The sequence below is a fragment of the Dreissena polymorpha genome, chromosome 13, assembly GCF_020536995.1.
Source record: "Dreissena polymorpha isolate Duluth1 chromosome 13, UMN_Dpol_1.0, whole genome shotgun sequence".
Taxonomy (NCBI): Eukaryota; Metazoa; Mollusca; class Bivalvia; order Myida; family Dreissenidae; genus Dreissena; species Dreissena polymorpha.
The window spans coordinates 13,781,362-13,809,301 of record NC_068367.1 but is presented as its reverse complement, the minus strand read 5'-3'; the positions used below and the strand labels follow the sequence as shown (position 1 = coordinate 13,809,301).

The 27,940-nt window shown below is 35.1% G+C and overlaps 2 protein-coding genes across 9 annotated transcripts in view; one reads left to right on the top strand and one right to left on the bottom strand.

Moving 5' to 3' along the window:
- LOC127855831 (glycine--tRNA ligase-like) overlaps window positions 1-27,940 on the bottom strand; it is a 254,818-nt gene that overhangs the window by 29,586 nt on the left and 197,292 nt on the right. The gene's annotated exons all lie outside the window — the stretch shown is intronic.
- LOC127855836 (uncharacterized) lies at window positions 9-26,083 on the top strand. 3 transcript variants are annotated; one of them, XR_008037773.1, is made up of 6 exons: window positions 9-134; window positions 2,712-2,875; window positions 8,693-8,785; window positions 15,968-16,131; window positions 21,635-21,727; window positions 22,720-26,083. XR_008037773.1 is itself a non-coding variant. In XM_052391713.1 (4 exons), exons 1-4 carry the CDS (start codon window positions 122-124, stop codon window positions 23,296-23,298), a joined length of 849 nt encoding a protein of 282 aa, XP_052247673.1. In that variant the 5' UTR covers window positions 9-121; the 3' UTR covers window positions 23,299-26,083. The 3 variants fall into 3 exon arrangements, 2 of the variants coding, with proteins under 2 accessions (XP_052247673.1, XP_052247672.1); XM_052391713.1 differs by lacking the exons at window positions 8,693-8,785; window positions 15,968-16,131; XM_052391712.1 differs by lacking the exons at window positions 9-134; window positions 2,712-2,875; window positions 8,693-8,785 and adding an exon at window positions 9,063-10,265.

The following is a 27,940-nucleotide window of genomic DNA, read 5'->3' as shown; positions in this document are numbered from 1 at the left end:
GCCTACTACATAAACTACACCAACTAGGAAGTAAATAAAAAAATGAACATTTCGAAATATTATTGACATAATTGAGAATTGCGAAATAAAGAGTTTGCCCATTTTAATTAAACATATCAAAATGACAACAGAAGGTAGGATTGCGTCGATTAATGATTTCATGTATTTGTTTACCAAATAATATATTATGAAATTCGTCTTCAATGTATCATTTGTCTTGCCTATTTTGTGTTATTGTTATTACTTATAAACAACACTGAATGACTATTCTATACTTTATAAGCCGTACAGCTAGATAATCTCTATAGGAAAAGCAATTTATACAGAGCCGTACGGCTAGCCTATTGTCTAGCCGTACGGGGCCGTACGGGCTGGCCTCTTGTCTAGCCGTACGGGGCCGTACGACTAGCCACTTCCTTGTTTTTTAGCTAAGTAAGTTTAAAAGTCTTTACATGGTATATATTAGTCTTATCTAGTAATCAAGCTGTTAAAATGAAAATACAAAAATAATTTTACATTTAATGTGAACATTTTTGTATCTGTTCACAATTTGTTAAAATTCAGACTTCCAAAGTAATTATCATAAAAGCATGTACACATTATGTTTGAACAAGTAAAATAACATTCATGACTGAAAAAAATGTTAACATTAGTTCATAACTGAATTTTATAATTATGACATGCGTAAAATAATCATAAATCATTTGTAACGCTTTCTTCCTTAATTTGAGAAATAAGTTGATTACTGACAAAGCGTGAATATTTCGCTGTCTGACACATTGAAACCTGCATGGCTCAGTGGTAGCGCTTTTGCTTTTGCTTAGAGAGGTCCCTGGTTTGAATACCGGGAAGAAAACATGTTTTTATGTCCCCCGCCACTATAGTAGGGAAAATATTGTTTTTGCCCTATCTGTTGGTTTGTTCGTTTGTGTGTTTGTTTGTGTGTATGCGTAAAACTTTAACATTTTGCCTTTACTTTTGCAATATTGAAGATAGCAATTTCATATTTGGCATGCATGTGTATCTCATGGAGCTTCACATTTTGAGTGGTGAAAGGGGAATGTCAAATATATGGATCAAAATCACTAAACTTTAACATTTGCCATATCTTTTGCAATATTGAACATAGAAACTTCATATTTGCCATGCATGTGTATCTCATGAAACTGCACATTTTGAGTGTTGAAAGGTCAAGGTCAAGGTCATCCTTCAATGTCAAAGGTCAAATATATGGGTTAAAATCGCTCATTTACTAAACACTATAACTTCGTCACGACTTCTCAAATGCATATGGAGCTGCACATTTTAATTTGTACAATGTTAAGGTTAAGGTCATAATGAAAGCTCAAAGGTCATTTACAAAGGTCAATTTTCATTTTAAATATGCCAAAACGTCAGTACCACTTTTTACAGATACTTTATATTTTACATGCATGTGTTATTCATGCAGCTGAACGTATTAATCGGTGACATGTCAAGGTCAACCTTCAAGGTGATATACTTAAAAATGCTTATACCTTTTTAACTATTGTACATAGCATGTCAAACAATTGCCATAACTTTTGCAATATTGAAGATAGCAACTTGATATTTGGCATACATGTGTATCTCATGGAGCTGCACATTTTGAGTGGTGAAAGGTCAAGGTCATCCTTCAAAGTCAAGGTCATCCTTCAAGGTCAAAGGTCAAATATATGGGTCTAAATCGCTCATTTAATATACACTACATGTACATAGCAACTTGATATTTGGCATGCTGGGGGCATAGTGTTTCTCAAACACATCTTGTTTAATCAAGTTTTTCTTGCTACATGTGTATTCCAATTGTTATTCAACGAAAATATTCAAAATTCTAAAATTATAAATTCTTGTAATAGAATTGTATTTTATATTAAAAAATATAGTTATTTCTGTGTCATACTGCTTGGTTATACTGGTTTAATTTGAAAAATGAAATGGACTTGTTCACCCAATTATCATTTTTCTACTGCATAGTTCAAAGAAGTAGATACATTCACTCATAAATAAAATATGTTGTTGGGACACTGTTTTAAAGCCCCATAAAGACAATATCAACGAATATTTCTTATTATATTTCGAAAAATATGGTAAACAGATACACACTCGGTGTTCCTTATAGCAATAACCAAAATTTCAACGTGAGATTGGCTTCGGGAAAAAATGAGAACTATGTCCTGCTTTCAACGCTGTCCAAAGCCAATCTCGTGTTCGCTCATAAATGATCGGCTAAAGTTGCTGGAAATTCACATGGAATTTATAATTTGTATTTTTATTGTTACACAAAAAATAAAAACGAGCATTTTATTTCTCATTAAATCTAAGTTACCATACCACAGCTAGCGGAACATTTTTTGTTTTGGCTATTGCTATTAGGAACACTTATTTTGTATGGGTTCAATTAAGTTTATGAAATATTTTACAAAGTATTCATTCATTTTGAGTCTGTATTGGGCTTTGAAGTAAAAAACAACAACACTAAAACAAAATAAAAACCTTCACTTTAATCAATTAATTTAATGCATACCTTTGGCACGCCTTTGAATACTTAAACACATGTTTATATTATAGCTTATTGTTAAGTTACTTTGAGTAAATGTTTCAAAATTGGAGACAGTAGCTTCCACATAAGATTTTGACAAAATTAAATTGAAAGTCTTCTAAAAAGAATTATTTTTCCTGTTTTCTTTCAGCGGATGCTCGTAATGCTGCAATTGAGAGATACAAGATTGTTGCAGGCCTCTTGGGGCTACTGTCAGTTGGCTTGCTTATAATTGGCTTTATTTCGGCCTTAAAGTACCCAGACAATGGACGTAGCCCTCCTTACTTCATTGGCGGATTTACTGCGGGATTTCTGGTACGATCTTGTATTTTAGTTTTTACTTGTGATTTTACCCCCCCCCCCCAAAAAAACCTATCCTAACAAGAGCTGTCAGAAAAAAGCGCGCTCGACTTTTCAAGTGCATGTCAGTATAATGGGGAAATTTTTCATATTCAATAAGGTCAAGGTAATATAGTCGTATTCTAACTAGAAGAGGACCATACTTGAAACATATTGATCCCTTATGTTTTAAAGAAGTGGTACATTATAGACGATTCTGAGTTCAGGTATATTTTCCACAATCGATTGAACATTTGTAAAGACATAAAACAAACTAAATAGATCATATTTCAAGTGTAATAGCAATAGCTTGGGTGTGATGGTTGGACGGTCTTTCAAAAATAAAATAATAAAAATAAATATTTGTATTTTTTTACCACGTTAAATTTTTTTTTATTCTTTGTGTGTGTGGGGGGGGGGTGGGCGGAGACGGAGGGTAATGTGGGTGTGTGGTCATATATTAGATGATATTTCAAAAATAAGAATATGAAAAAAAAAAGAAAATTATTTTTTAACGGGGGGGGGGGGATTCTGGAGTCGGGCCTGGGGGATGGTTTGTGTGGAGTCAATTGTGGTATGTCAAGTAAGTGCTGTAAGTGTTGACCTTGAAGAATGACCTTGACCTTTCACCACTCAAAATGTGCAGCTCCATGAGATACGCATGCATGTCGAATATCGAGTTGCTATCTTCAATATCGCAAAATTTGACCTATGACCTTGATCTTTGACCTTGAAGGATGACCTTGACCTTTCACCACTCAACATGTGCAGCTACATGAGATACGCATGCATGCCAAATATCGAGTGCTATCTTCAATATTGCAACATTTGACCTTTGACCTTGAAGGATGACCTTGACCTTTCACCACTCAAAATGTGCAGCTTCATGCGATACGCATACATGCCAAATATTGAGTTGTTATCTTCAATATTGCAAAATTTGACCCTTGACTTTTGACCTTGACCCTTCTACACTCAAAATGTTCAGCTCCATGAGATACGCATGCATGCAAAATATCGAGTTAATATCTTCAATATTGCAAAATTTTACCTATGACCATGACCTTTGGTCTTGAAGGATGACCTTGACCTTTCACAACTCAAAATGTTCAGCTCCATGAGATACACATGCATGCCAAATATCAAGTTGCTATCTTCAATATTGCTAAAGTTATGACCAATGTTAAAGTTTTCAGACGGACGGACAGACGCCATATATTTGACCTTTGACCTTGAAGGAAAACCTTGACTTTCACCTTCTACCACTCAAAGTGTGCAGCTCTATGAGATACACATCCATTCCAAATATCAAGTTTCTATCTTTAATATTGCAAAAGTTATGGCCAATGTTAAAGTTTTCGGATGGACGCACAGACTGACGGACAGTTCAACTGCTACCGGGAGCATAAAATAAGGAAAAACAAAAAAATTTTTGGTAGGGACTCTGGGGTGGGGCCTGTGAGATGGTTTGGGTGGAGTGCATGGTGTTATGTCAGGTAAACGTTGTTTTGTCAAAGTATGAATCAAATCTGATCCTAAATAAAAAAGTAATTGCAATTTAAGCAAACTTTATTTATTTGATCTTGAGATTTAAGGTCATTCTAAGGTCAATGTCAAATTCAACTTTCCAGGTACAGTACGCTCATGATAGTAAGAAAGTATTTGAAGTTTGAAAGCAATAGCTTTGATACTTTAGAAGTAAAGTGCATCTAAACGCAAAATTTAGCAAAATATTCAAAGTTACAAAATAGGGCCCTAATTCCGTCAAAATTCCAACCAGAGTTCTGCAACTTTTCCTGTACATTCTCCATATGATTGTTAGCGAGTGTTCCAAGTCTGATAGCAATAGATATGATATCTTAGGATTAAATTTTCAATTTCCTAAGTATAAAAGGGGCGATAATTCTGTCAAAATGCCCGTCAGAGTTACATAACTTTGCCTGCAAAGTCCCCTTATGATAGAAAGTAAGTGTTGCAAGTATGAAAGCAATAGCTTTGATACTTCAGGAACAAAGTTAACCTTAACGCAAAACTTAACCAAATTTCAATTTTCTCAATATAAAAACGGACATAACTTTAAAAATAATGCTGACAGAGTAATGCAACTTGACATACACAATTGTTTTATTGCCATACAGAAGTATTCCAAGTTAGAGTTAAATATCTTTTATAGTGTTAAAGTTATTTGACTTTATAAAAACTTTAACCAACCGCGACGGCGACGCCGACGCCGGGGCTAGTAGTATAGCTCTCATTTTTCTTCGAAAAGTCGAGCTAAAAAAGACAGAAAAAATTGGAGTCACTGTGTTGGTTTGTTTGTCGGTCCATTGGTCAGATGGTTAGCATAAAATGTTATAAGTTTATGCAGTTAACTACTTACACTTTTGTTCATGTTATTAAATTAAAACGTAAATATGTTAATATAATGAAAAGAAGGCATCAGATTACAAATTGCTTTAGATGTCAAAGCCTGGATCACGAGGTTTGATTTTAGAAGAACATTTTTCTTTAGATGTTGCATTTTTGACTTGGAAAATTGTTATTCTATCATTCTCGTACATGTTAAAATGCAACCATCGAGTAATGAAATTGCAATTAAGTCAAATTTTAATTTTCTTCTAGCGTCAAACATTTGTATGACAAGGCTCATGTCAGGTGCACTTTTGTATACAAATGTGTGTAAGTGATTAAATCTGGGCTTATTATAGGTTCGGTGTGCCACCGGTTCAAATTTCCAAGGCTTTCCACTTTTTTTCCAATGTGGTGAGCCTAGCTTCAATTATGTTTTTAGCTCACCTGAGCACAACTTCTCATAGTGAGCTTTTGGGATCACCTTTTTGTTCGTCGTCCGTGGTCAAAATTTTGCCTAGTTAACACTCTAGAGGCCACATTTATTGTCTTATCTTCATGAAACTTTGTCACAAGACTTTTTCCAATGATAACTGGGTCGAGTTCGAAACTGGGTCACGTGAAGGGAAAAACTAGGTCACTAGGTAAAATTAAAGAAGAAGCTTGTTAACACTCTTGAAGTCACATTTATTGTCCAATCTTCATAAAAAAAAATCAGAACATTTTTCCTAATAATATCTCAGCTGTGTTCGAAAATGGTCCCGGTCAGTTGGCAAAGCATGGCTACCAGGAAACAGGGCATTTTTCCTTATATGGCTATAGTAAAACCTTGTTAACACTCTAGCTACAAGTCCTATTTTAAGACCAATCTTCATCAAACGTGGTCAGAACATTTGTTCTTATGATATATTGGCTGAGTTATAAAATGGTTCAGGTTTGTTGAAAAACATTGACTTACCAGGGGGCGGAGCAGTTTTGCTTATATGGCTCTAGAAAAACCTTGTCAACACTCTAGAAGTCATATTGAACTTGGTTTTAACATTTGTGACAATGATAGCTCGGTTGAGTTTGAAAATGGTTCCGGTCCGTTGAAAAATATGGCTGCCAAGGGGCGGTGCAGTTTTCCTAATATGCCTATAGTAAAACCTTGATAACACTCTAGGAGTCACATTTATAGTCCAATCTTCATGAAAGTTAGTCAGAACATTTGTTCTTAAGATAGCTCAGCTGAGTTTGTTAAATGGTTCCGGTCTGTTGATAAACATGGCCACCAGGGGACAGGGCAGTTTTCCCTATAAAGCTATTTTAAAACCTTGTTAACACTCTAGAAGTCACATTTATAGTCCAATCTTCATATAACTTGGTCGGAACATTTGTACTTATGATATCTTGTACGAGTTTGACAATGGCTCCGGTCCGTTGAAAAACATGGCCACCTTTAAGTCACATTTTTTGTCCAATCTTCATGGAACTTGGTCAGATTATTTGATTTAATGATATTTTGGATGTGTACGAAAATGTATCCAGTCTGTTGAAAATCGTTGCCGCCATGATGTTCACTATTCATGAAAGTTGGTTAGAACATTTGTTCTAATGACATCTTTGGCTGCACAGAACAGGTCAGTTCCTTTGAATCTCAGGTGAGCGACTTCAGGCCCTCTTGTAGATAGCAATCTGGTTATTGTGTAACAGGCTTACAGCTGCCTGTAATTTGGCCCCAATTAACTGGGCACTTCAATCAAAGACCTTTGTCTTAATGTCAGATGGACACCATTCATGAAATTGATTACAACTTGAAATGTTTTAGGCCTACAGTTTGCATTCAGTAGTTATGTGTGACTATCAAAGATTTGTGATTTTAACAGGTTTTATTGTTGTTTCAAATGGAAATATCATTGCAAGGTGAGTCTGAAAATTGTTCCAGTTGTTGAAATTACTTTGTAAAAAATGTGAACAATTTGGTAGCAAATAATATATCACATCTTACTAAAAAAACTGTTAAGTTAAAAAGAAAAGTTGTTTTTGCAAAAATAATGTATTTATTCTACATATTTTTTGTGCATTTAAATTACAAATAGTTTGACAGTTGTTTTTATATGATTTCTTTTCCAATGTCTTGTGTGTGTATACTTCTATATTTGAACACATTTGTAACTATAAGAAAGATGAAGTGATGTTTTGTACCTTAAAAGAACATCAATGTTGAATTTCTAGTACAAACTATTCACATACTCATTTACTTCTTTATAACTGACTTTGATATATGATAACAATTTAACATATTGTATTTAATTATGCAAAAACTATTTAATAAGCACTCACTCTATTCAAAACAAATGTTGTTTTCGGTATCTGTTCTTTAAAAAAAACAGGTGGTAACTAGTCATCCCCTATAACATCCAAATATGCAGAGATGCTTATCTCATGATCTTAAAGCAGGGCTTTTTCTTTTGCTGATGCTCGTTACTTTATTACATTCCTTATATTACCTTTATCCAAAATACAAATGTATATCTTTCTTGCAACGGTAACAAATGTCTATTTTAAAAAACCCATAAACAAACACACACACAAAACTACTTATAACGCATTTATGTATATGTCTGCCAAAACAACAAACCCTTTCTTTTCACAAAACACATAACAACCCTTGCTTAACGTTAATACTTCTTAGGTGAGCGACCCAGGGCCACCATGGCCCTCTTGTTGTTTAATGTTTTGTGTATATTGTTGTCTATTGTTTAGGCAATTGGTCACCAAGACTGATATATAGGAAACCTGAAACTCAAGAAAGATTGTTCTTTAGAAAACATATGCTTAACTTTTACATAAGCCTAGCGACCAATTGCAAAGACAATGCCTGACAATTAAATTTTAAAACTTAGACAGACTACTAGCTAAGCCAATATCTTGCCAAATTTGATTCTGGGTCAGGTGGTTAAAAATCTAGGTCAATAGGTTAAATGGTAGAAAAATATTGTGAAAAAAGTCATCTCCAGATGACTTATTTATGACTCAATATTGATGAAACTTGGTCATAACTTTTAAATAGAAAATATCTAGACCAAATTCATGTCTGTTTGAACTGGGGTTAAAACTAGGTCATAAGGTGAAATCTTTCTAACATCTTGTGACCATTCTAGTTTCTACATTTATAATGAGGACAACTGGTCCGAATGTTAATATGGACAATAGTCAGAACAAGTTTGAATCTTGGTCAAGTATGGTAAATACAAAGGCAAATTTTACTAAAACTTTTTAACCACACAATAAGCCAAATTTATGACTCAATCTTGATGAAACTTGGTCAGAATGTTTATCTTGACAATACCTTGGCCAGGTTTTATTCTTGGTCAAGTGTGGTTGTAGATAATCACTGGGTCAAATCTTAGGAAAACCCTATATCTCTCTTGATGTCTCATTTGCAAGTTTGATTTATTGCAGGGTCTCCTACAAGCTCTGATGTGCAAGTGTATTGTTGTAAAAGTACCTAATAGTCAGGAAGACGAGATTAAGAAAAGAGAACTTGTTTGCGTGGTAAGAACTTGTTTTGTGATAATTTGAGAAGCATCATGCGAAAATGGGTGATGGGCATCTTCCCAGTCTGGTCATGGGCTATACCTGCCGAATACAGTATACGACCAATTTTCGCATGATGCAGCATATTTATTTAATTACATACATTAAAGGCAAGTTCTTGTTATATGTTACATATTATGTTGATAATAGAGTATTATAAGATAAGGTGCACAAGTGATTATTTTTTTTAGTTTTTAGGTATTTTATAATTATTATTTTTTTTGTAGGAACCAATGTTCTTAATAAAACAAGAGAGCATAAATGCCTCTTAACAACTCTATATGATATATATGTTGATAATATTTGTTAAGTTAATAAATTAAGGAAGAAACTGAACGTGTTTTAATTGTTTGCTCCAGTGAACATATGTAATACCTCTCTAAATCCTGAGAAAAGTACTTTTAACTGCTTACCCTTATTTTTAGCTCCTCTGATTGTGAGCTGCTGCGGTCACCTCATATCAAGCATTGTGTATCATGCCATGTCTACCTTTACTGGTTACAATTTAAATATTCACATGTTTCGTTCAATTTTGATTATTTTTTTCTCATCAATATCTAGGCTAAGTTTGATTTTAGGTCACATGCACCCAAAAGCTTGGTCACCAGATAAAATATTATAAAAAAACATAATACATCTTAAGAGGCGACATTAGTGGTTAAATATTGATGAAACTTGGTGAGAGTGTTTATCTTGACATTACGAAGGCCAAGTTCAAATCTGAAACCAGAGTCCAAAAACTAAATCATCATGTCTTATCTAAGAACACCTTTATATCCACCTTGTGAGCCACATTTATTTCTCAAGGCTGTGATTTTATTTGGTCAAAAACAAGGTAACCCGTTCAGGTGTTTGACAATTGATTACCTTGAATTTAGGCGAGCACTTTAGGGTGATTATGATCCTCTTGTTTTAAGCTCACCAAAATAATATAAATATTATGCTTTCTTTTACAAATGACTGGTCACTATATTATGTCCATGTTCCATTTTATGGGTTGCTTTCTTGGCCGGAGTTTGGGGTTTTGACTTTACAACATCAATTTTCGAAAAGGAGGTTCCACATCGAGGCACGATAAAAGGACTGGCTATAGCAATAATTGTCGGCTGTATACTGGAGCTAGCTGTAAGCATTTGGGGAATTTGTTTCATCTGCACGTATGGCAGTTATTTTGGTGTTCAAATGAACCGTAATCGAGGTCCTGTGATCATGGTTAACCAGTCTAACGGCACAGGAACTGCTACTGTGATAACAAACACAGGTGGTGGTTTTGGATCAAACGATCCCTATATGTTCACTACTTGGGGAGGTTTCAACAATCCAGGAACAACAAATGCCAATGTTCAAGCCCTGCAAGAAGAAAACAGACTACTACAAGAGCAACTTCGCCTTCAAAGGGAACTGAATCAACAACGAAACCAGCCTTTTGGTTTCCAAGGTCAGCCGCCACCACCTTCATATGAATTTTATGGTTCCATGAATAATCCATCTGTCCCTTGCCCCAGCTATAACAAGGCTTTTTAACATTTCGTATTTAAGTTTTGTTGAATACGCATTTAACCTATGATATCGCTAGAATGTACATGTCTGCAATGCTTAGTTACTGTTGTAATATTATTTCTACTGGTAATATTATATAATTCATAAAGATGATATTTGTTGTTAGTATTTGTTTCATGCATAAGCAATCATCTTAATTTATGTAATAATTCTTGAAAAGGAACAGATTATTTATCGAATAAAAAACACCAACAATTGATTTTATTCCCTCCAGCTCATGGAAGGCATACTGCAATTGGCCTGTCTGTTGTATGTTTGTCCAATCTTTGATCTGTCAGGTGGTGGTTAACCCAAAATGACATGTTTCATATTGCATTAATTTTTACTTTTTAGAAAACCAAACGACATTTTTGTAAAGTCAATATTTCAAGAAATGGGGGCTCGAATGAGATATTAATGTGTCTTGAAATCTTTCTTACGGAAACATGTCTTATCAATCTAAATCGATCGTTTAGAAATTCTTTCAGGATGTCATCACGCCGACACGCAAACCAAAACTTTATGCTTGTTCTATTAGTGCTTTTATTCTTCGTTTTGTCTCGTCGGCACTCCTAAGTAGCGTTACCACGCCAGATCAATATAACATCCATAACTGTATTTTTATGCCCCAGGATCGAATGATCGGGCTATATTGTTTTTGGCCTGTCTGTCTTTCATTGTATGTGTATGTCGTTCTGTCCCAAAACTTTCACCTTGGTCATAACGTTTGCAATATTGAAGATAGCAACTTGATATTTGGCATGCATGTGTATCTCATGGAGCTGCACATTTTGAGTGGGGAAAGGTCTAGGTCATCCTTAAAGTTCAAAGATCAATTATATGGCTTCAAATCGGCGCAGTAGGGGGGCATTGTGTTTCTTACAAACATATTTCGTGTTAATCTTAATATATGGATTGTGTGCTGTATTCAACACAATTTAGTCATACCACGGCGAACAGTTTCTCTTTTCGCACTTCTGGACATGCTCGGCCTTATTGTCGGAACTCACTTTTGCTAAAATTGACCTTACTTCTTGTTCTTTAGACGGCTAGTTTTGGTTGTCATGTAACATCATATTGTAGCGCTTTTTAACAAATCTATTGTTTAGCATTTATAAAATTTTGAACAAATTATGTAGGCCCATTTACATATTTTTATGTGCAATGGATATTTATTGCATCTTCCTTAAACGGCATCGTTACTTATGAACCAAATAACTTTCTCGACTTTCAAATCGTCTTGCATAGTCAACTTACCGGTAATATTTTAGACAGGTAATGTTCTTTGCTCCAATAAAGTGTTTTTGTGATAATTTTCTTAGATTGCTTTACCTTTTAACATTGACGAAAATCTAATAAAATCCGATAGCACAATTTTTAATGTATAACTAGGCGTTGGCCACAATTTTATTCAGAATTGATGTCACGTGCTTAGGATTATACAATATTATTGTTAAAGTAATTGATATGCTGCTTATTACAAAAATTGTGAACACTAATCTATGCCTGCACTGTAGATTGTGTTTATTCTATGAATTTCCTTTTTATGCCCCCGGATCAAAAGATCGGAGGTATATTGTTTTTGGCCTGTCTGTCATTGTATGTGTCCGTGTGTGTGTCCCAAAATTTTAACCAAAACTTTAACCTTCTTCATAACTTTTGCAATATTGAACGTAGCAACTTGATATGTGTCATGCATGTGTATCTCATGGAGCTGCATATTTTGAGTGGTGAAAGGTCAAGGTCAAGGTCATCTTTCAGGATCAAAGGTAAAAAAAATCAAAGCGGCGCATTAGGGGGCATTGTGTTTCTGACAAACACATCTGTAGTTTTTGTTTTGTTTCATATTTGAACTCCATAAGTTACCATAACTGGGGAAAACAATTGTGTATGTAACTATGTATACAAAACATTTGTTATTTTAAATACTTTGGTCGTCATTTTACAAGGAACAAGAAATTATACGTCAAGTAAGCAGCATGCATTTTGGGCATCGACTCTGATTTATTTCTGATAGTTTACCTCGAGACAAAACTATCCTCTATCCTAAACCCGCATGTGTCCAGCAGCAACTGTGTATACAAATAAGTGATCGATTATCCTGCAAATATAAATCGGGTACATCTAGTTAAGAATTGATCCTCGTACAATTGTTACGGAACATCTGATGTAATATTATTATGGAATAATAGCTATCAGACCTATTGATGGGTAAGAATTGGTCATAGTACACGGCCCGTATGACTAGCAGAGGATAGACAGCCTTAGTTCACACAATAGTTATCAACGCTGTTAAAAGGAGATTATACGATTTTTATATGTGTTAAATTGTAATATATTGATAAAAATATGCTACAATAACACAAAATAGGCAAGAAAAATTATACATTGAAGAAGAATTTCATAAAATGCAGTAAAGATAAATTAGATCCCCGAGCCGAATGTGACGAATTTTTTGTACATATTTTTTCTACAATGACCGAAGCATTCGTTTTTTTATTAGGATCGGAGTTAGTGTTCATGTGTCGTATGAATAGATATCGTTGAAGAAAATTAAAATGATCCGTAAAACTAAATTTAGATGCACAAAAAAAATAGATTCACATCGTTCATGCATGATATATTCATGCTGGCGAATTCGACTGTACATACTTTTTCTATTTCAGAATTAAATATCTGGCTTATTTCGCATTTTCGACACATGTTCTTCTTGACTTTTATTTTAATTGATTGTGAAATATATGTATAATAAGTTTTTTTTACACAATTCATATAATTCATACATTTTTTACAAAATCGTATAATCTCCCTTTAATGAATAAAATATCCATGTTCTAGCGAGATGCTTTAGAAATATTTGATACACGAGGAGCACTGACTGAATTGAACGAAATTCTGCTTTTTAGCTTACCTGATTGCTCAGGTGAGATTTTGGGATCGGTCTCTGTCCGTTGTACGTCCGTTCGTCCGTCCACATTTGGTTGTAAACACTCTACAGTCCACATTTCTTGTGCGATCTTCATGAAACTTGGTCAGTAGATTTGTCCCAATGATATCTCGATTAAGTTCGAAACAGGGTCATGCTGGGGCGAAAACTAGGTCACTAGGTCAAAAAAAGAAAAACCTTGTAAAGGTTCATGCCCAATCTTCATGTAACTTTGTCAAAATGTTTGCCTTCATGATATGTTGGTTGAGTTAAAAAGTGGTTACGGTCCGTTGAAAAACATTGCCGCTAGAGGGCGGGGCAGTTTTCCATATTTGGCTATAGGGAAACCATGTAAACACTCACAATTTTGCCCAATCATCATGAAACTTGGTCAAAACATTGGTTTTATTGATATCTCGGACAAGTTCAAAAATGGTCCAGATTGGTGAAAAAACATGGCCACCAAGTGGCGGGGCAGTTTTCGCTATATATATATTGTGAAAACATGTCAACACTCTAGAAGTTACATTTTTGGTCCAATCTTTATGAAAATTGGTCAGAACATTTGTTTCCTAGATACGTGAGTTAAGTTTGAAAATGGTTCTGGTCCGTTGAAAAACATGGCTGCCAGGGGGACGGAGCAGTTTTCCTTATATTTATATAGTAAAAAAGGCTTGTGAACAGTCAAGAAGTCACTTTTTTTGCCCGATCATCATGAAACTTGATCAAAACATTGATTTTATTGATATATCGGAAAAGTTCGAAAATAGTCCAGATCGTGAAAAAACATTGCCGCCAGCGGGTTGGGCAGTTTTCTCTATATGTATATAGTGAAAACATGTGAACACTCTAGAAGTCACATTTTTGGCCCAATTTTCATGAAATTTGGTCAGAACATTTGGTTCCAAGATACAAGAGTTGAGTTCTAAAATGGTTTGGGACGGTTGAAAAACATGGCTGCCAGGGGGGGTGCGCATTTTTCTGATTTAGCCCAATCATCACGAAACTTGGTGAAAAAATTGGTTTTATTTATATCTCAGATGAGTTTGAAAATGGTCCCGATCGGTCAAAAAATATGGCCGCCAGGTGGTGGGGGCAGTTTTCCTTATATGACTATAGAGAAACCTTGTGAACACTCTAGAAGTCATATTTTTGCGTAAACATCCTGAAACTTAGTCAATACATTGGTTTTATTGATATCTCGGATAAATTGGAAAATAGCTTAGATCGGTGAAAAAAACTACACTTTTTAGCTCACCTGATTGCCCAGGTGAGGTTTTAGGGTTGGTCTTTGTCTGCCGTCCGTCCGTCCGTCCACATTTGGTTTGTAAACACTCTAGCATTCAAATTTCTCAAGCATTCTTTATCAAAGCTTCTGAGAAGCTATATGGCCACCAGATCTCAGTCAAGTTTGATAATGAGCAAAATCGCATAATAAATGACAAAATTATTGCCCTTAGATTGTCAAAATTTTCATTATATTATATATACAAAATCCATGAAAACACTCTAGAGGTCACAATTTTGTTTCAGATTTTATGAATCTTGGTACTAATATTTAACTTAGAGCAAAGTTTGATGTTTGGTCATGAGGGGTCAAAATATAGGTCACCAGGTCAAATTTTACAAAAACCTCGTAAACACTCCATACGCCAGAGTTTTGGCTCAATACTGATAAAACTTGACCAGGATGTTTGTCTGGACAATATCTAGGTCAAGCTTGACGTTTGGTAAAGATTGAATGAACCGACTCCTCTCAGGTGAGCGAACTAGGGCCATATTGGCCCTCTTGTTTATAAGTACCCTAAAAAGAATGATTATCACAAATTAAACAATAATATCCATATATATTCTTGCATATCAAAATGCGCATATCTATTATGAAAGCAATAGCAGCGCCAATTATATGTAGTATACTGACAGATTGACTTCATGCCTTGGTTAATCTACGTTAGTTTTCGGAAACAGCAATGTTCACTTTAAGAGTGCACCGGCTATTTCACATATGCTCAACGCACCCAGAGGACTTTTTATTTTGTTGCGGTGGAAATGCGAGGAACGAAAGAAGATTAATTACAGCGATGACAAATCCCCAGGTCGTTAAGTGTGTGCTGATCCGCACCGAGTAAACAACACCTCGTTTTAACTTTCTCATCCTAGTTTGAAGGTTAGGGTTGAGCGAGGATCGAACCTGTTACCCCTGAGTTCTGGCACCAGTGTGTTACCACCATCAAAATATTCTAATTTCTATGGATCCGCTCAATTATTTTGCATACGTACTTCTTAGAATATAACGCAAAGTTATTAGTTATGTATAGCCTAATTAAAAAACTACACCTTACTGCCCTTTAGAGGAGGAGGGCCCAGATGTGTAAACACATTCTCCCAACCTCCGCGTAGATATTTGACTGGAATCTGTATTGGGCTTTGAAGTCAAAAACAACAACACTAAAACAAAATAAAAACCTTCACTTTAATCAATTAATTTAATGCATACCTTTAGCTGGCCTTTGAATACTTTAACGCATGTTTATTTTTACATCTTTTATTAAGCTTATAGTTAAGTTATTTTGAGTAAATGTTTCAAAATTGGAGACAGTAGATTCCACATAAGATTTTGACAAAATTAAATTGAAAGTCTTCTAAAAATATATATTTTTCCTGTTTTGTTTTAGCGGATGCTCGTAAAGCTGCAAATGAGAGATACAAGATTGTTGCAGGCCTCTTGGGGCTACTGTCAGTTGGCTTGCTTATAATTGGCTTTATTTCGGCCATAAAGTACCCAGACAATGGACGTGGCCCTCCTTACTTCATTGGCGGATTTACTGCGGGATTTCTGGTACGATCTTGTATTATAGTTTTTACTTGTGATTTTACCCCCACCCCCCCCCAAACCCTATCCTAACAAGAGCTGTCAGAAGACAGCGCGCTCGACTTTTCAAGTGCATGACAGTATAATGGGGAAATTGTTCATATTCAATAAGGTCAAGGTAATATAGTCGTATTCTAACTGGAAGAGGACCATACTTGAAACATATTGATCGCTTATGTTTTAAAGAAATGGTATATTATAGACGATTCTGAGTTCAGGTATATTTTCCACAATCTATTGAACATTTGTAAAGACATAAAACAAACTAATAAGATCATATTTCAAGTGTAATAGCAATAGCTTGGATGTGATGGTTGGACGGTCTTTCAAAAATAAGATAATAAAAATAAATATTTGTAGTTTTTTTACCACATTAAAAAAAATAATTCTTTGTGTGTGTGTGGGGGGGGGCAGGGCGGAGAGGGGGAATAATGTGAGTGTGTGGTCACTTATTAAATGATATTTCAAAAATAAGAAAATGAAAAAGGAAAAAGAAAATTATTATTTTACGGGGAGGATTCTGGACTGGTCGGGCCTGGGGGATGGTTTGTGTGGAGTCAATTGTGGTATGTCAAGTAAGTGCTGTAAGTGTTGACCTTGAAGAATGACCTTGACCTTTTACCACTCAAAATGTGCAGCTCCATGAGATACGCATGTATGTCGAATATCGAGTTGCTATTCTCAATATCGCAAAATTTGACCCTTGACCTTTGATCTTGAAGGATGACCTTGACCTTCCAGAACTCAAAATGTGCAGCTCCATGCGATACGCATGCATGCCAAATATCGAGTGCTATCTTCAATATTTGCAACATTTGACCTTTGACTTTTGACCTTGACCCTTCTACACTAAAAATGTTCAGCTCGATGAGATACGCATGCATGCAAAATATCGAGCTGCTATGTTCAATATTGCAAAATTTTACCTTTGACCTTGACCTTTGGCCTTGAAGGATGACCTTGACCTTTAACAACTCAAAATGTGCAGCTCTATGAGATACACATGCATGCCAAATATCAAGTTGCTATCTTCAATATTGCAAAAGTTATGACAATGATAAAGTTTTCGGACGGACGGACAGACGCCATATATTTGACCTTTGACCTTGAAGGACGACCTTGATCTTTTACCACTCAAAATGTTCAGCTCCATGAGATACACATGCAAGTCAAATATCAAGTTGCTATCTTTAATATTGCTTAAGTTATGACCAATGTTAAAGTTTTCAGACGGACGGAGAGACGTCATATATTTGACCTTTGACTTTGAAGGACGACCTTGACTTTCACCTTTTACCACTCAAAGTGTGCAGCTCCATGAGATACACATCCATTCCAAATATCAAGTTTCTATCTTTAATATTGCAAAAGTTATGGCCGATGTTAAAGTTTTCGGATGGACGCACAGACTGACGGACAGTTCAACTGCTACCGGGGGCATAAACAAAGAAAAAAAAAATTTTTGGGGAGGGGACTCTGGGGTGGGGCCTGGGGGATGGTTTGGGTGGAGTGCATTGTGTTTTGTCAGGTAAACGTTGTTTTGTCAAAGTATGAATCAAATTTGATCCTAAATAAATAAGTAATTGCAATTTAAGCAAAATTTATTCATTTGATCTTGAGATTTAAGGTAATTCAAAGGTCAAGGTCAAATTCAACTTGGCAGGTACAGTACGCTCATGATAGTAAGAAAGTATTTGAAGTTTAAAATCAATAGCTTTGATACTTTAGAAGTAAAGTGCATCTAAACGCAAAATTTAACAAAATATTCAAAGTTACAAAAAGGGCCCTAATTCCTTCAAAATGCCAACCAGAGTTATGCAACTTGTCCTGTACATTCCCCATATGATAGTTAGCGAGTGTTTCAAGTCTGAAAGCGATAGCTATGATACTTTAGGATTAAATTTTTAATTTTCTAAGTTTAAAAAGGGCGATAATTCTGTCAAAATGCCAGTCAGAGTTACATAATTTGCCTGCAAAGTCCCCTTATGATAGTAAGTAAGTGTTGCAAGTATGAAAGCAATAGCTTTGATACTTAGGAACAAAGTTGACCTAAACGCAAAACTTGACCAAATTTCAATTTTCTAAATATACAAACGGACATAACTCTAAAAATAATGCTGACAGAGTAATACAACTTGATATACACAATTGTCTTATTGCCATACAGAAGTATTCCAAGTTTGAGTTAAATATCTTTTATAGTGTTAAAGTTATTTGACTTTATAAAAACTTTAACCAACCGCGACGGCGACGCCGACGCCGACGCCGGGGCGAGTAGTATAGCTCTCACTTTTCATTGAAAAAGTCGAGCTAAAAAAGACAGAATATATTGGAGTCACTGTGTTGGTTTGTTTGTCGGTCCATTGGTCAGATGGTTAGCATAAAATGTTATAAGTTTATGCAGTTAGCTCCTTACACGTTTGTTCATGTTATTAAATTAAAACGTAACTATGTTAACATCATGAAAAGAAGGCATCAGAGTACAAAGTGCTTTAGATGTCAAAGCCTGGATCTGGAGAAGAACATTTTGCTTTAGATGTTACATTTTTGACTTGGAAAATTGCTTTTCTGTCACTCTCGTACATGTTAAAAAAGCAACCATCGAGTAATGAAATTGCAATTAAGTCAAATTTTAATTTTCTTCTAGCGTCACACATTTGTATGACAAGCCTCATGTCAGGTGCACTTTTGTATACAAATGTGTGTAAGTGATTAAATCTGGGCTATTTATAGGTTCGATGTGCCACCGGTTCAAATTTCCAAGGCTTTCCACTTTTTTTACAACGTGGTGAGCCTAGCTTCAATTATGCTTTTGGGATCACCTTTTTGTTCGTCGTCCGTGGTCAAAATTTTGCCTAGTTAACACTCTAGAGGCCACATTTATTTATCTTCATGAAACTTGGTCACAAGACTTTTTCCAATGATAACTGGGTCGAGTTCGAAACTGGGTCACGTGAAGGGAAAAACTAGGTCACTAGGTCCAATCAAAGAAGAAGCTTGTTAACACTCTTGAAGTCACATTTATTGTCCAATCTTCATAAAAAAAATTCAGAACATTTTTCCTAATAATATCTCAGCTGAGTTCGAAAATGGTCCCGGTCAGTTGGCAAAACATGGCAACCAGGGAACAGGGCAGTTTTCCGTATATGGCTATAGTAAAACCTTATAGTATAGTAAAACACTCTAGCTAGAAGTCCTATTTTTAGACCAATCTTCATCGAACTTGGTCAGAACATTTGTTCTTATGATATCTTGGCTGAGTTATTAAATGGTTCAGGTTTGTTGAAAAACATTGAATTACCAGGGGGCAGGGCAGTTTTGCTTATATGGCTCTAGTAAAACCTTGTCAACACTCTAGAAGTCATATGGAGCATGGTTTTAACATTTGTGACAATGATAGCCCGGTTGAGTTTGAAAATGGTTCCGGTCCGTTTAAAAATATGGCTGCCAAGGGGCGGTGCAGTTTTCCTAATATGGCTATAGTAAAACCTTGTACGAAAATGTATCCAGTCTGTTGAAAATCGTTGCCGCCATGATGTTAACTATTCATTAAAGTTGGTTAGATCATTTGTTCTAATGACATCTCGGGCTGCACAGAACAGGTCAGTTCCTTTGAATCTCAGGTGAGCGACTTTATGCCTTTCAGGCCCTCTTGTAAATAGCAATCTGAATATTGTGTAACAGGCTTACAGCTGCCTGTAATTTGGCCCCAATTAACTAGGCACTCCAATCAAAGACCTTTGTCTTAATGTCAGATGGACACCATTCATAAGATTGATTACAACTTGAAATGTTTTAGGCCTAAAGTTTGCATTCAGTAGTTATGTGTGACTATCAAAGATTTATGATTTTAACAGGTTGTATTGTTGTTTCAATTGGAAATATCATTGCAAGGTGAGTCTGAAAATTGTTCCAGTTGTTTAATATCACTTTGTAAAAATGTGAACAATTTGGTAGTAAATAATTTATCACATCTTACTAAAAAAACTGTTAAGTTAAAAAGAAAAGTTGTTTTTGCAAAAATAATGTATTTATTCTACAGATTTTTGTGCATTTAAATTACAAATAGTTTGACAGTTGTTTTTATATGATAACTTTTCCAATGTCTTGTGTGTGTATACTTCTATATTTGAACACATTTGTAACTTTAAGAAAGATGAAGTGATGTTTTGTACCTTAAAAGAACATCAATGTTGAATTTCTAGTACAAACAATTCACATACTCATTTACTTCTTTATAACTGACTTTGAAATATGATAGCAATTTAACATATTGTATTTAATCATGCAAAAACTATTTAATAAGCACTCACTCTTTTGAAAACAAATGTTGTTTTCGGTATCTGTTCTTCCAAAAACAGGTGGAAACTAGTCATCCCCTATAACATCCAAATATGCAGAGATGCTTATCTCATGATCTCAAAGCAGGACAACAATTTGTGGAAAAATGTTATTCCATTTTCTTTTGCTGATGCTCGTTACTAAATTACATTCCTTATATTACCTTTATCCAAAATACAAATGTATATCTTTCTCGCAACGGTAACAAATGTCTATTTAAAAAAAAAACCACAAACAAACACACACACAAAACTACTTATAACGCATTTATGTATATATCTGCCAAAACAACAAACCCTTTCTGTTCACAAAACACATAACAACCCTTGCTTAACGTTTATACTTCTCAGGTGAGCGACCCAGGGCCACCATGGGCCTCTTGTTGTTTTATGTTTTGTATATATTGTTGCCTATTGTTTAGGCAATTGGTCACCAAGACTGATATATAGAAAACCTGAAACTCAAGAAAGATTGTTCTTAAGAAAACATATGCTAAACTTTTACATAAGCCTAGCGACCAATTGCAAAGACAATACCTGACAATTAAATGTTAAAACTTAGACAGACTACTAGCTAAGCTAATATCTTGCCAAATTTGATTCTGGGTCAGGTGGTTAAAAATCTAGGTCAATAGGTAAAATGGTAGAAAAATATTGTGAATAAAAGGCATCTCTAGATGACTAATTTATGACTCACTATTGATGAAACTTGGTCATAACTTTTATATAGAAAATGGCTAGACCAAGTTCATGTCTGTTTGAACTGGGGTTAAAACTAGGTCATAAGGTGAAATCTTTCTAACATCTTGTGACCATTCTAGTTTCTACATTTATAATGAGGACAACTGGTCCGAATGTTAATATGGACAATAGTCAGAACAAGTTTGAATCTTGGTCAAGTATGGTTAATACTAAAATTACAAAGGCAAATCTTACTAAAGCTTTTTAACCACACAATAAGCCAAATGTATGACTCAATCTTGATGAAACTTGATCAGAATGTTTATCTAAACATACCTTGGCCAAGTTTGATTCTTGGTCAAGTGTGGTTGTAGATAATCACTGGGTCAAACCTTAGGAAAACCCTATATCTCTCTTGATGTCTCATTTGCAAATTTGATTTATTGCAGGGTCTCCGACAAGCTCTGATGTGCACGTGTATTGTTGTAAAAGGACTTTATAGTCAGGAAGACGAGATTAAGAAAAGAGAACTCGTTTGCGTAGTAAGAACTTGTTTTGTGATAATTTGAGAAGCCTCGTGCGAAAATGGGTGATGGGCATCTGCCCAGTCTGGTCATGGGCTATACCTGCCGAATACAGTATACGACCAACTTTCGCATGATGCAGCATTTTTATTTAATTACATACATTAAAGGCAAGTTCTTGTTATATGTTACATATAATGTTGATAATAGAGTATTATAAGATAAGGTGCACAAGTGATTATTTTTTAGTTTTTAGGTATTGTATAATTATTTTTTTGTTGGTACTAATGTTCTTTAAAAAACAAGAGAGCATAAATGCCTCTTAACAACTCTTTATGATATATATGTTGATAATATTTGTTAAGTTAATAAATTAAGGAAGAAACTGAAAGTGTTTTAATTGTATGCCTCAGTGAACATATGTAATACCTCTCTAAATCCTGAGAAAAAGTACTTATAACTGCTTACCCTTATTTTTAGCTCCTCTGATTGTGAACTGCTGCGGTCACCTTATATCAAGCATTGTGTATCATGCCATGTCTACCTTTACTGGTTACAATTAAAATATTCACATGTTTCGTTCAATTTTGAATTTTTTTTTCTCAGCAATATCTAGGCTGTGTTTGATTTTAGGTCACATGCACCCAAAAGCTTGGTCACCAGGTAAAATATTATAAAAAACATAATACATCTTAAGAGGCGACATTAGTGGTTAAATATTAATGAAACTTGGTGAGAGTGTTTATCTTGACATTACGAAGGCCAAGTTTAAATCTGAAACCAGAGTCCAAAAACTAAATCACCATGTCTTATCTAAGAACACCTTTATATCCAACCTGTGAGCCACATTTATTTCTCAAGGCTGTGATTTTATTTGGTCAAAAACAAGGTCACCCGTTCAGGTGTTTGACAATTGGTTTGTTTGAATTCGGGTGAGCACTTTAGGGTGATTATGATGCTCTTGTTTTATCCTCACAGAAATAATATAAATATTATGCTTTCTTTTACAGATGACTGGTCAGAATATTGTGGCTATGTTCCAGTTCATGGGTTGCTTTATTGGCGTCGTCATGGCCGGAGTTGGGGTTTTTGGCTTTTCAACATCAATTTTCGAAAAGGAGGTTCCACATCGAGACACGATAAAAGGACTGGCTGTAGCAATAATAGTTGGCTGTATACTGGAGCTAGCTGTAAGCATTTGGGGAATTTGTATCATCTGCACGTATGGCAGTTACTTTGGTGTTCAAATGAACCGTAATCGAGGTCCTGTGATCATGGTTAACCAGCCTAACGGCACAGGAACTGCTACTGTGATAACAAACACAGGTGGTGGTTTTGGATCAAACGATACCTATATGTTCACTACCGGGGGAGGTTTCAATACTCCAGGAACAACAAATGCCAATGTTCAAGCCCTGCAAGAAGAAAACAGACTACTACAAGAGCAACTTCGCCTTCAAAGGGATCTGAATCAACAACGAAACCAGCCTTTTGGTTTCCAAGGTCAACCGTCACCACCTTCATATGGATTTTATGGTTCCATGAATAATCCATCAGTCCCTCCCCCCAGCTATAACAAGGCTTTTTAACATTTCAATGAAATCAGTTTTGTTGAATACGCATTTAACCTATGTTATCGCTAGAATGTACATGTGTGCAATACTTAGTTACTGTTGTAATATTATTTCTACTGGTAATATTATATAATATTCATAAAGATGATATTTGTTGTTAGTATTTGTTTCATGCCTAAGTGTTCATCTAAATTTATGTAATAATTCTTGAAAAGGAACAGATTATCAGTCGAATAATAACACAGCAACAATTGATTTTATTCCCTCTAGATCATGGAAGGCATACTGCGATTGGCCTGTCCGTTGTATGTTTGTCCAATCTTTAATCCGTCAGGTGGTGGTTAACCCAAAATGGCATGTTTCATATTGCATTAATTTTGACTTTTTAGAAAACCAAACGACATATTTGTAAAGTCAATATTTCAAGTAATGGGGGCTCGAATGAGAGATTAATGTGTCTTGAAATCTTTCTTACGGAAACATGAAATTCTTTCAGGATGTCATCACGCCGACACGCAAACCAAAAATGTATGCTTGTTCTATTAGTGCTTTTATTCTTCGTTTTGTCTCGTCGGCACTCCTCAGTAGCGTTACCACGCCAGATCGATATAACACCCATAACTGTATTTTATGCCCCCGGATCGAATGATCGGGCTATATTGTTTTGGGCCTGTCTGTCTTTCATTGTATGTGTATGTCGTTCTGTCCCAAAACATTCACCTTGGTCATAACGTTTGCAATATTGAAGATAGCAACTTGATATTTGGCATGCATGTGTATCTCATGGAGCTGCACATTTTGAGTGGTGAAAGGTCAAGGTCATCCTTCAAGTTCAAAGATCAATTATATGGCTTCAAATCGGCCTAGTAGGGGGGCATTGTGTTTCTTACAAACATATTTCGTGTTAATATTAATATATGGATTGCTGTATTCAACACAATTTAATCCTACCACGGCGAACATTTTCTCTTTTCTCACTTCTGGACATGCTCGGCCTTATTGTCGGAACTCACTTTTGCTAAAATTGACCTTACTTCTTGTTCTTTAGACGGCTAGTTTTGGTTGTCATGTAACATCATATTGTAGCGCTTTTTAACAAATCTATTGTTTGGCATTTATAAAATTTTGAACAAATTATGTAGGCCCATTAACATATTTTAATGTGCAATGGGTATTTATTGCATTTTCTTTAAACGGCATCGTTACTTATGAACAAAAAAACTTTCTTGACTTTCAAATCGTCTTGCATAGTCAACTTACCGGTAATATTTTAGACAGGTAATGTTCTTTGCTCCAATAAAGTGTTTAGTGATAATTTTCTTAGCTTGCTTAAGCTTTTAACATTGACGGACATCTAATCAAATCCGATAGCACAATTTTTTATGTATAACTAGGCGTTGTCCATAATTTTATTCAGAATTGATGTCACTTGCTTAGGATTATAAAATATTATTGTTAAAGTAATTGATATGCTGCTTATTACAAAAAATGTGAACACTTATCTATGCCTGCACTGTAGATTGTGTTTATTCTATGAATTTCCTTTTTATGCCCCCGGATCGAAAGATCGGGGGTATATTGTTTTTGGCCTGTCTGTCATTGTATGTGTCCGTGTGTGTGTCCCAAAACTTTAACCAAAACTTTAACCTTCTTCATAACGTTTGCAATATTGAAGATAGCAACTTGATATTTGGCATGCATGTGTATCTCATGGAGCTGCACATTTTGAGTGGTGAAAGGTCAAGGTCATCCTTCAAGTTCAAAGATCAATTATATGGCTTCAAATCGGCCTAGTAGGGGGGCATTGTGTTTCTTACAAACATATTTCGTGTTAATATTAATATATGGATTGCTGTATTCAACACAATTTAATCCTACCACGGCGAACATTTTCTCTTTTCTCACTTCTGGACATGCTCGGCCTTATTGTCGGAACTCACTTTTGCTAAAATTGACCTTACTTCTTGTTCTTTAGACGGCTAGTTTTGGTTGTCATGTAACATCATATTGTAGCGCTTTTTAACAAATCTATTGTTTGGCATTTATAAAATTTTGAACAAATTATGTAGGCCCATTAACATATTTTAATGTGCAATGGGTATTTATTGCATTTTCTTTAAACGGCATCGTTACTTATGAACAAAAAAACTTTCTTGACTTTCAAATCGTCTTGCATAGTCAACTTACCGGTAATATTTTAGACAGGTAATGTTCTTTGCTCCAATAAAGTGTTTAGTGATAATTTTCTTAGCTTGCTTAAGCTTTTAACATTGACGGACATCTAATCAAATCCGATAGCACAATTTTTTATGTATAACTAGGCGTTGTCCATAATTTTATTCAGAATTGATGTCACTTGCTTAGGATTATAAAATATTATTGTTAAAGTAATTGATATGCTGCTTATTACAAAAAATGTGAACACTTATCTATGCCTGCACTGTAGATTGTGTTTATTCTATGAATTTCCTTTTTATGCCCCCGGATCGAAAGATCGGGGGTATATTGTTTTTGGCCTGTCTGTCATTGTATGTGTCCGTGTGTGTGTCCCAAAACTTTAACCAAAACTTTAACCTTCTTCATAACTTTAGCAATATTGAACGTAGCAACTTGATATTTGGCATGCATGTGTATCTCATGGAGCTGCACATTTTGAGCGGTGAAAGGTCAAGGTCAAGGTCATCTTTAACGATCAAAGGTAAACAAAATTCAAAGCGGCGCATTAGGGGGCATTGTGTTTCTGACAAACACATCTCTTGTTTTTGTTTTGTTTCATATTTGAACTCCATAAGTTACCATAACTGGGGAAAACAATTGTGTATGTAACTATGTATACAAAACATTTGTTATTTTAATTACTTTGGTCGTCATTTTACACGGAACAAGAAATTATACGTCAAGTAAGCAGCATGCATTTTGGGCATCGACTCTGGTTTATTTCTGATAGTTTACCTCGAGACAAAACTATCCTCTATCCTAAACCCGCATGTGTCCAGCAGCAACTGTGTATACAAATAAGTGATCGATTATCCTGCAAATATAAATCGGGTACATCTAGTTAAGAATTGATCCTCGTACAATTGTTACGGAACATCTGATGTTATATTATTATGGAATAATAGCTATTAGACCTATTAATGGGTAAGAATTGGTCATAGTACACGGCCCGTATGACTAGCAGAGGATAGACAGCCTTAGTTCACACAATAGTCCCAAGTCTTTTATCAACGCTATTAAAGGGAGATTATACGATTTTTATATGTGTTAAAATGTAATATATTGATAAAAATATGTAACAATAAAACAAAATAGGCAAGAAAAATTATACATTGAAGAATTTCATAAAATGCAGTAAAGATAAATTAGATCCCCGAGCCGATTGTGACGAAGATATTTCGTACATATTTTTTCTACAATGACCGAAGCATTCGTCTTTTTATTAGGATCGGAGTTAGTGTTCATGTGTCGTATGAATAGATATCGTTTAAAGAAAATTAAAATGATCCGTAAAACTAAATTTAGATTCACAAAAAAATAGATTCACATCGTTCATGCATGATATAAACATGCTGGCGAATTCGACTGTACATACTTTTTCGATTTCAGAATTAAATATCTGGCTTATTTCGCATTTTTCGACACATGTTCTTCTTGACTTCTATTTTAATTTATAGTGAAATATATGTTTAATATGTTTTTTTTACACAATTCATATAATTCATACATTTTTTACAAAATCGTATAATCTCCCTTTAATGAATAAAATTTCCATGTTCTAGCTAGATGCTTTAGAAATATTTGATACATGAGAAGCACTAACTGAATTTACCGAAATTCTGCTTTTTAGCTTACCTGATAGCTCAGGTGAGCTTTTGGGGTCGGTCTTTGTCCGTCGTACGTCCGTCCGTACGTCGTCCGTCCGTCCGTCCACATTTGGTTGTAAACACTCTACAGTCCACATTTCTTGTGCGATCTTCATGAAACTTGGTCAGAAGATTTGTCCCAATGGTATCTCGATCAAGTTCGAAACTGGGTCATGCTGGATTAAAAACTAGGTCACTAGGTCAAAAAAAGAAAAACCTTGTAAACACTGTAAAAGTCACATTTCGTGCCCAATCTTCATGTCACTTTGTCAAAATGTTTGCCTTAATGATATGTTGGTTGAGTTAAAAAGTGGTTACGGTCCGTTGAAAATCATGGCCGCCAGTTGGCGGGGCAGTTTTCCATATTTGGCTATAGAGAAACCATGTAAACACTCACAATTTTTGCCCAATCATCATGAAACTTGGTCAAAACATTGGTTTTATTGATATCTCGGACGAGTTTGAAAATGGTCCAGATTGGTGAAAAAACATGGCCACCAAGTGGCGGGGCAGTTTTCGCTATATGTATATAGTGAAAACATGTCAACACTCTAGAAGTTACATTTTTAATCCAATCTTCATGAAAATTGGTCAGAACATTTGTTTCCTAGATACGTGAGTTAAGTTCGAAAATGGTTCTGGTCCGTTGAAAAACATGGCTGCCAGGGGGGCGGGGCAATTTTCCTTATATTTATATAGTAAAAAAGGCTTGTGAACAGTAAAGAAGTCACATTTTTTGCCCAATCATCATGAAACTTAATCAAATATTGGTTTTATTGATATATCGGAAAAGT

Excerpts from the sequence above, each read along its gene's own strand:
- LOC127855836 (XM_052391712.1), top strand. The coding sequence starts at position 10,010 with ATGAACCGTAATCGAGGTCCTGTGATCATGGTTAACCAGTCTAACGGC. Across the intron at positions 10,266-15,967 it reads CCAGCCTTTTGGTTTCCAAG|CGGATGCTCGTAAAGCTGCA; the intron begins GTCAGCCGCCAC and ends GTTTTGTTTTAG. Across the intron at positions 21,728-22,719 it reads AAAGAGAACTCGTTTGCGTA|ATGACTGGTCAGAATATTGT; the intron begins GTAAGAACTTGT and ends TTTCTTTTACAG.